The sequence below is a fragment of the Molossus molossus genome, unplaced genomic scaffold, assembly GCF_014108415.1.
Source record: "Molossus molossus isolate mMolMol1 unplaced genomic scaffold, mMolMol1.p scaffold_m16_p_6, whole genome shotgun sequence".
Taxonomy (NCBI): domain Eukaryota; kingdom Metazoa; phylum Chordata; class Mammalia; order Chiroptera; family Molossidae; genus Molossus; species Molossus molossus.
In genome coordinates, this window is record NW_023425399.1 from 56,527,601 (window position 1) to 56,537,691 (window position 10,091).

Sequence of the window (10,091 nt, forward strand, 5' to 3'; positions counted from 1 at the left end):
GTGAATAGCTTGAGTGTTTTTTCTGCACACCCTCCCAACATAAGAGGGATAGAGAGAAAAAAAAAGAGATGGAGGATTATTACTACTTCAGGTTTTCAGCAAAAGAGAGTTGAAATTTCAGTTCTCTCCCTTAATGACATTTTAATTTATTACTGGGAATTTTTTTAAATCATAGCACTGGTATTCCCTAGTTAAATGGCCTAATGACTTTTTGAAATTCTTACTTACACTTCTGGTGTTGGGAAATGTACGGTTAAAACTTTATAGTGTTATTTTAGGTGGTTGCTTTCAATGAGACATTTATGTTTTAGAGGATATTTTTTGATCAGTGTTTATAATTGACTCCTTTTGATAATGAACCTTCCTTTTTGCAATGGTGAATTTTCACTGAGTTTTAGAAAATTGATGGTAACAATTATGGACTTGAAACTTAGTTGTAAAACTGTTTGATATAGTGAGAATTAAAAGAGAGGCAGGAAGAATGTAGAAGGCCATATCCTAGTTAAAAGAATATCTTTGTGGGAAAAACATTACCCAAGTTCGTGGGGTTTCTTTAAGGTCTTCATCCTATGGTTCATTGTACATTATCTCACCTACTTTATTTATTTATTTATTGCATTTGACAGGATTGATAATTTGATGTATTAGTATTTTTTTTAATTCCTATTATAAAGAAATTGGAGGAAGTCTCAAAAATACATATGTGATATTTTTAAAGTGAAGAAATCAAGGTAAAAAGAGAATGGGGGTAGAAAAAATAAGATGGTGTTAGAAGAAAGATTAATTTGTTAGTTCACAAAATTAATGCTATAAAGTCTAATAGACTTGTTGTAGGATTAAGCTGAAAATTGAATTTAACTCTAAGCTTCCTACTATGTGACTAGAAGAGGGAGAATTAAGAAATATTTCATGTTCTTATAAAACGGGCAGTGAGATAAGGTGACTAATATCCTTAAAATATCTCATTAGTAAATACAATGATGGGTTTTACAGGAGTGTTTATTAGATCCAGAACTGCAGTCTGATGGCATAATGGCAAAGCAAAGTATAATAAAAAAATAATTTCTGGTGGCCTGACGTAATACAAAATTTTAGAGTACAGGCATATCTCAGAGATATTGAGGGGTTGGTTCCAGACCACTGCAATAAAGAGAATATTGCAACAAAGCGAGTCACATGAATTTTTTTTGCACTTGTTTCCCAGTGCATATAAAAGTTATGTTTACACTATACTATAGTCTGTTAAGTGTGCAATAGTATGTGTATCTTAGGGAACAGGGAGGCCCAAGGAGAGGGAGAGAGAAATGGGGGAACACCTGCTCGCTGGAGCAGTGAGAACACACATTTATCAATTAAGTTTGCCATCTTAATATGGACATGATTCATAGCACTCCAAAGCAATTACCATAGTAACATCGAAGATCATTTATTATCCACAGATCACCATAACAAATATAATAATGAAAAAGTTAGAAATATTGAGAATTACCAAAATGTAACACAAAGTGAGCAAATGGTATTGGAAAAATGGCAGTGATAGACTTGTTCTACCCAGGGTTGCCATAAAACTTCAAGTAAAATAATGCAATATCTGTGAAGCACAATGAATTGAAGCATCATAAAATGAGGTATGCCTGTGCAGTTGAGCAAAATTCATCTCGCTGCCGCTTCCCAGCATCTCAAGAGAGTATCTTACTGCATATTGCTAGCCCAGGAAAAGATCAAAATTTAAATTTTTAGTACCATTTCTACTGAAGGAATATCACTTTTGCACCACTGTAAAGTCAGAAAATTGTAAGTTGAACCATTGTACGTCGGGGACCATCTGTAGATCAGAATACATTTTTTATCCTGACACCAAACATTAATCCATTGTCTTCTGTAAGGAATGATTAGAAGGAACAACACTGGGAAAATGTAGCTTCCATGAGCAGGACAGAGGTCACATTGTGTTTTGCTCTGGGAGTTAGATGATTGAGATAGATTGAGGAGCCTGAGCCATGTATTTGGGGTGCTGGAATGAGGGCTTTTGAGTAGCATAGGTAATATTCTTAATATCTTTTCTTACAGTTGAACTGTTTTCTGTCTTCTGCTTTTCCTAGGTTTGGTTTGAAAATGAACCTTGTAGACAGATTGTAAACTTGTCAAAGGCAGGATCTAAATCTTTATCTTTTCAATCCACAAATAGCCTAGTGTATTGCCTTGGATGGCAGTACTCTGTGAATGTTTGAAAATTGAATTTAGTTAATAGATTGTCTTGGATTAACAGTAGAGCAAAACAAAGGTCAACATACTTGTGCAGCCTGAATTTTAGGAGCTCTGGCCCAGATGCTCCAATGGGTTACATAAGGTTGGGATCATGAAACTTTAAATTTCTGAAAGCTATTACAGAGACTATCATGTTTACATAATTAAAGATCATATCAAGAAGTGATTTTCATATATGCTAATCTTGGTCTCTTTTCCTCTCTTCTTGTCTTCCAGGTATATCATACTTTGTTCTGGCCTCTTGAATGGACAGTAGCTGGCAGAGACAACAATACTTGTTATGCAAAGATAATATGCAATAAATTTGACAATGTATGTAATATCATTGGAAGCTGAAATGCTGTAATTTTAAAATGTAGCTTTTATTCCAGTATTTGGGTTTTTAATGTGAATCTTGCTTTCCGTTTCAGTGGTCTGCTCATCACATGTGCCTTGCACCTTCCAACATGCAGTGTTGAGTGTTGGGGGAAAGCTCCCCCCACCTCAGCTACTTCTGATTTTCCCTTAGTTACATTAGTAGCCAGGCGACTTGCTTCCTGGACCAGGAATCACTGCAGTGCCTGTGAAACCTACTGCCTTAGAATTATTTTAGTGTTGGACTTTAATTCAGATTTGTGTGTGTTGTTATTTAGCACTATCTCAGCATAATTTAGAAATGTCTACCATACATACTAATGAGCTCCTTCATGCATTGGGTAATTTGCTTTTTTCTAGTAAATTTGAGTGCAGATTACCTTGGATGTGCATTTTTTGGCTCATTTAACAGGTTCTTACAGTGGCTCAGTTTCATGGTAATATTCTATGCTGAGTTCAACATTGGTTCTTTTTCTGTAGTAGTTACTGTCAATTTGAACTGTGAACTTGAAATGATTAGATTTCTGTTCAGATCATTAACCTACTGGGCCTCTTTTTGTTTTGTTTCTTTGTTAAAGAATCGGGTGATAGGATTTCATATTCTTGGACCGAATGCTGGTGAGGTTACCCAAGGATTTGCAGCTGCAATGAAATGTGGGCTCACGAAACAGCTACTTGATGACACTATTGGAATTCACCCTACATGTGGTGAGGTACAGAAATGGCAGGTTTAAGTTGACTTCAGTTGGTGTAGTTTGAAAAACTTATGAAGCACACTGTCAGAAAGTTTTTGTATTAGTAACTAATTTGAATATTTTAAAGGAGAATAGATGTAATATTCAGAATGTGTTTTCTTAAAGCAATACTGAAATTGCTTTATTTATATTGTTGGCTAAACACAAATTTGTTTTTTTTTTTTCTTTCGAACAGGTATTCACCACTTTGGAAATAACAAAGTCATCGGGACTAGACATCTCCCAGAAAGGCTGCTGAGGCTAGACCTGCTGCTATCTAGTCTCCCTTACTTATTTCCATTTCTTTCAAAGATAAGAACACTCTCAGATCAGTAAGTGTGTGATCATGGCACCTGCTCTGTTGTGCAGGGCTTTCTTCACAGAAAATAGATGAAAATGTAGATAAGGAAGACAGGCAGCAGCGGGCATGTGCTCAACAGTCTCAGCTGACTGGGAGAGGCAGTTACACTGCTTCCTTGACGTCTTAGCTTAGAACCCCATGTGAAGTGGGCTGAGACCAATACTCTTCCAAGTCAGAACTGAGCTTTCCTCTCAAAGACCTTTTAATCACATAACTAATCTAAGTCAACTTTTCTGGTTGCATGTATTTTTATCTCCTTGCTTGTTGTTTCTATGAAAATATTTTCTCAGTTATGAAACTATAAAATGGTAATTTTCCAGTGTGTTGGTGTGAAGTTCACACATGGTCACTGGTGAGTGGTGTCTGTGGAAATGCCCTCAAGTAGTTGGCTGCAGAGGACTGGGGTGCATTAGTAGAAAGTTGCACACACTAAATAGAGTTTAGTTAGCTGTTTTCTCCTTCAAGTGCATTTTTACCCACTGTCCAAAACCTGTCTCACACTCCACCTTTTCCTGGTTTCCCGATGATAACCACCTGGGAGTCATTCTCCCCTTAGTGTCTCTAGACTGAGCAGAGTATTTCATGTTAGAGAGATGCTTGTAATTCTTTTTTTATGTTGATCTTAAGAGTAATATTAAAAAGTTTGAATTGTATTTAACTGTATTTGAACTGTATTTAAAACTTTAAAATGATTCAGTCTATAATTTACTTAATTATAGTCAAGTTCAGTAAATGAACGGTTGATATTAGGAGATTCCATATGAATTTATATACCTGTCAGCATCTAAAAGGCCCTTGCAGTGGGAGGCCTTTCCATGATCCTTAGGAAATCTTGTTTTCTTGAGGAGCATAGAACACAGTGTGATAATTACTGTAACTGAAGATAGAAACAGCATAGAGGGAAGCAGGAAGGTGTTACTAATTTCATTGGATGTGAGGTAGGGGTGGGATAATTGAACAGAGTTTATTGGAAGCAGCTATATTTTAACTGAATCATGAGGAATGAATAGTATTTGAAAGATATGGAGAAGGCTCTGAATGATACTTTCAACAAATTCAACTTAAACACTGAATACAATCATTAAAAAAAATTCATTCCTGTATTGCTGAGCTGTGGCTCATATACACATATATACACATGCACATATACAACCAAGGGTTTCCAAAAACCCAAATGAAATGAAACCAAGAACCATGGAAGTCTTGAGTTCTGCTTTGCACTGGATAAAGGAAAGTAAATCTGAAACTCAAACCTGCACCACGTGGACTTTCTAATAAGACCTTTGCATAAAGCTGGGGCCCCAGTGGGCTATACTCCTTGGAAGGGTGATTAAAATGTACTCTGCCTTACAGAAAGAGGCAAAGAAATGTGCCTGTCTTCTCACTGGCATAGGTGGGAGAAAATAATCCACCCAAAGAATCTGTAACCACTGTGCACGTTATAGAACATTGGAAAGGCTAGTTATCTTCTCTTAGGAGGAGAGAAGGCTTGGATATAAACCTATCTGTAACTGGCTCTTCCATACACTTCTCCCCTACTCCCTGCCCACCCGCCCCCTCCCCACTTACTCTATTTTTTTGTTCCCCTTTCTCTTTTCTCCTCTCTTGGAGTAAAGATTGGTTCAATATAATGGTGAGAGATCCATTTTTGCTGGAAGATAAACCTTGTATGCATCTAATAACAAACAGATGCATACAGATCTACAAGGAAATATTAGCATCCATTATGGTAAGGATTTTAATATACCTCACTAATTTATTAGATCAAACACACACAAAAAAAAAATCAGTGAAGATACAGTTTTGAATAGCACGGTTTACAAACTCAGATGAAGAAGACTTTAACATGAATACTCATTTCAAGTGCACATGGAATGTTTATGAAATTTACTGTGTAGCAGCTCAACAAATTTCAAAAGACTGGTATGATATAGAGATTTTAACTGTGGGACTAACACTAAGAACCCAGAGACCTTAAAATTATTGCGGTATGATGGAAAGTGCAGTATGGAAGTATTTATTGTAACGTGAGTAAGGGGTTGATGGGAGGTCAAGCTAAAAAGATCCAGGTTATTGCCAGTCACAAGAAGCAGAGAATTGTGGAAAGATCCTAGATTTTGAAGAATAATAGACTTATGAATGCCTGGTCTCACAACTTATGTGTGAAAAAATAAATTGCTTAACTTTTCCTGTTCTTCATTTATTAAGTGTTGACAGTATTGGCTGCTTCATAGATTTATAACAATTAAATACATTTATTAAGTTTCCAACACATAGTATATTGGTGTAGAGTATATTGGCTTCCGCATGATGAGTAGCGGCCTTATTTAAGGAAAGCTCTCATAGACACACAACAGTATAGCTAATAGATAAGAGACCTACTGACAAATCTGTGCTTTGGCAGACTTCACTATATTAGGCAGACTCTGAGTTGGGTCCCAAATTGGATTCTCTAACTATGGGTAGTCACATCTTGTGTCATTCCCTCCTATAATGTATCAAGGTTGGTCTGTGTGACCAGTAGCATATGGTAAAAGTGATGATTTGTCACTTCTAAGATTAGGTCATCAAAGGATGGCAGCTTAAGTTTTGGTCACTTTCATGCACTCTCTTGGATCATTTGTTCTGTGAGAAGGCAGCTGTTGTATCATGAAGACTCTCAGGAATCCCATGGAGAGGCTCAGATGGTGAGGAACTGAAGTCTTCAGCCAACAAGAAACTGAGGTCTGTAAGCATACATGTCAATGAAGTGAAGTGAACATTTTCCCAGGCAAGCCTTTCCCTAGCCAGAGGCTTGCCTGCAATCTCTTGAAACACTATGGACCAGAACAATTCAGTTAGGCCACTCCCAGATTCCTGACCATAAGAAACTAGGATAATATTTTTCAAGTTACTATGTTTTGGAGTAAGGTGTTACATAGTAATAGATAATATATTCATGGAAAATTAAAATTAGTACAAATTTCATGAGATTACTAGAATGCTTTGGGTTCTTTTCCTGGGACAGATTTGGGATTTCATCAAAAAGGGATTGGAGCTGAGATTTAGCACTGAATTTTTTTCATAATTGCAGGAAACCCTAAGCAGGGAAGCTTAAGGGGCCTTAATGTAGAACCTTCTGAATTCCTGGTCCTGGGCTTTGGTTGTGGTAGTTCCCTACTGAACTTTCTTAGATTATCAAAGCTCATGAAAGATTGCTTGGGAAACCATTCAACTTAGCAAGGGAGAGCAATACCTTCACAGTCTCATCTTAAATAGGAGTTAGGGAAGGGTACCTCAGAATATTCATGGGGAGAGGCTAGGGTTGTTCAAGAGGTGGTTATATGGCAGCGGTAGGTAAGTGGGTCTGGGCAGCAATTAATTAGAATTTGTAAACTTGTTGCTGGAACAGTGTCAGTATTCTTTAGGATTTAGGATATATAAGACCATATTGAGTTCAGGTTACTGTAGTCTTTTGGAACATATAGATCTGAATGACCTAGTGTTAAAACAGCTCAAGCTTTGGTAATTTGTTGTATGATGTGCTCTAGTATACTTTATAGAATTTTGAGTAATAGCAGTTTTTCAAATTGTGGTTTTATTTCCCAATGGAGAACCATCCGGTGTATCTAAGAAGGGATTGACAAGGAAACTTATTAGGAATTTATTACAAGAGACCATCAAATATTTATTGAGACATACACTTTCACCCATGCTAGAGTAACAAGTACTAGACTTAACATTTGTTTAAAAACAAACCGAAGGAAATGTGGAACTGCATTCAGGCAAGGAACAACATATAGTGCAGAACTGTGATTTCTGAGAGAAGGGAAACAAATGAAGTGATTCCCTACAATTGCCCCAACTTTCTGCATGAAAGTAATTTTCTGACTATAAACATGAGGAGAATGCAAACAGAACCTGACAAATTTGCTAAATTGAGATAGAAATTGTGAGTTCCGGGAGGCTGAGGCAACTGTACATTGTGTGGGAGACATAGGTGGGAGCTATGTAAAGAAGAGGTCCAGAAATCTACAGCAGGATCCTCTGAGTCTGCTGAATTCTCTGACATCCTCAGAGTAAAATTCAAGAAGGTCAGTCAAAAAAATGACAGAATAAAAGCTGAACAATTGCCACAGAACTCAGAAGGTGAAGAAATATTTTAACTGACCAGCAGAGGAGTGCCCTCAGTAATACCCCCAGGAATTAAGTGGGTCCCCTAAGGAGTTATGCTTCAGTAGTAGAATTGAACTATCCCAGGAGGAAAGTCTACTGTAGACTCATCCTAACAAAGTCTAGAAACAGAATTTAATTGGATTAATATTATTCAGGTGTCACTGCCTATAACAGAAAGCACAACACCCATTAAAGGAAGACAACACAATACTTGAAAATATAAAAACCATAATGTCTTAATACCTAATCAAAAATTGGCAGGCATGCCAAGAGTCAGGAAAACGAGACTCTTAACAGTGAATAAAAATGGACCCAGAGCTCGGTTGGAGTGTTGTCCCATACACCAAAAGGTGGTGGGTTTGATTTCCAGTCAGAGCACACATACAGGAGGCATCCAATCAATGTTTCTCCCCCTTTCTCTAAAAATCAATAAAATCATATGTTTGGGTAAGATTTAAAAAAGAAAGAATGACTACATGATTGAAATAACACACAAGGGTGTTATAGGGAAACAAACATAATAAAATGAAAGATACTTAAAAGCACCAAAACAATTTGTAGAGATGAAAAATATAATATGTTTCAGGACCAGTAGCTAGTTTGGTGATTTGCTGGAAGGACTCACATGACAACATAAAATCATACTCATGCCTAAGGTTTATTACAATAAAGGGTAAAGTGCAGAAACAGGAAAAATACCCCCCCACACACACACAGCTACCTGTCCAGATCCAGCCTTCCACTACCTCCTCACAGTGCACTTGGACAAGCCCAAGGCCCCCACCACTGTTCCAGCACCCACCATGACAGTGACCACATCCATCTTGCAGGTGCACTAGAACTACAACCTGGAGCTCTATGCTTCCCATCTGTGTCTTACTACTTTGACCATGATGATGTGGCATTGAAGCACTTCACCAAATATTTTTTCTTCAATCTCATGAGGATAAGGAACATGCTGAGAAATTGATGAAGCTGCAGAACCAATGAGGTGGCCAAATCTTCCTTTAGAAGGATATCAAGAAACCAGACCATGACAGCTAGGAGAATGGGCTGAATGCAATGGAGTGTGCATTACACTTGGAAAACAGTGTGAATCAGTCACTACTGGACTTGCACAAACTGGCCACTGACAAAAATGACCTTTATTTGTGACTTCATTGAGACACACTATCTGAATGAACAGGTGAAATCGAGCAAAGAATTGGGTGACCACGTAACCAACTTGTGCAGGTTGGGGGGGGGGGGGTGCTGAAACTGGCTTGACAGAGTATCTCTTTGACAAGCAAATCCTGAGAGTCAGTGATGAGAGCTAAGCCTTACGCTGACTTCCCATAACCCTGGGGGCAACTTCCCTGGTCACCAAAGCAGTATGTGCATGTTGGAGTTACCTTTTTTACAACTTGTACCAAATCACCCACTTACGTTTTTTTATTTCTGCCATTCCTTCAAATAAAGTAATTTGGTACAAAAAACAAACAAACAAACAAAAAAAGCAGTTTCAAATTAAAATGCTAAGAGAAGAAAAGGAAGGAAAAAGAAAACCCATCCAAGAACTCTGGGACAATTTTGAAATATACAACATGTAATTTAATAACAGAAAGAAAAGAGAGTAAGAATGAAGCAGACGAAACATTTGAAGTAATAATGTTTACGAGCTTTCTAAAGTTAGTTACTGACACCAAAACCAAGGTCAGAGAACACCAAGGAAGGAAAGTACACCCACCCCAAACTACACCTAGACATACCATGTTCAAGAAAGAAGCCACAAGGGAGGAAAAATCTTTACTTATTGAGGAACAAGGATAAGAATTACAGCAGACTTTTTTTCAAAAATTATAAAAGCAAGAAGAGAGTGAAGTAAAATATTTTAAGGAAAGCTCACAATCCTGAAATTCCATATCGAAATTGCTTTTCTAATATGAGGAAGAAATAAAGATTTATAAGACAATATGAATCAATATAGTGTTATTTGAAAGTTTAAAATCTATATTGGAAACTCTAGGGCAATCACTCAACTTCATGAAGAAGTATAGCCTGACCAGTATGGCTCAGTGGCTGATCATTGACCCATGCACTAAGATGTCACTGGTTTGATTCCCAGTCAGGGCACATGCCCAAGTTGGGGGCCAGATTTTCAGTGGGGGGCATGCAAGAGGCAGCCAATTGATGTTCTCGCTCATCGATGTTTCCTTCTTTCTTTTCCTCTCTAAAATCAA

General features: G+C 37.4%; 1 protein-coding gene across 6 annotated transcripts in view; it reads left to right on the forward strand.

Annotated features, from left to right (window-relative positions):
* Positions 1–4,334, forward strand: part of TXNRD3 (thioredoxin reductase 3) — a 97,267-nt gene extending 92,933 nt beyond the window's left edge. For 2 of the 6 annotated variants that reach the window (XM_036245424.1, XM_036245421.1), the window contains exons 14-16: positions 2,485–2,580; positions 3,201–3,335; positions 3,553–4,330. In XM_036245424.1, the coding sequence (XP_036101317.1) occupies positions 2,485–2,580; positions 3,201–3,335; positions 3,553–3,615 (294 nt within the window). In that variant the 3' untranslated portion in view covers positions 3,616–4,330. Of the gene's footprint in view, positions 1–2,484; positions 2,581–3,200; positions 3,336–3,552 lie in introns of all 6 variants that reach the window. The other 4 variants (XM_036245419.1, XM_036245420.1, XM_036245418.1 and 1 more) reach the window with 4 other exon arrangements.
* Positions 4,335–10,091: the final 5,757 nt, after the last annotated feature.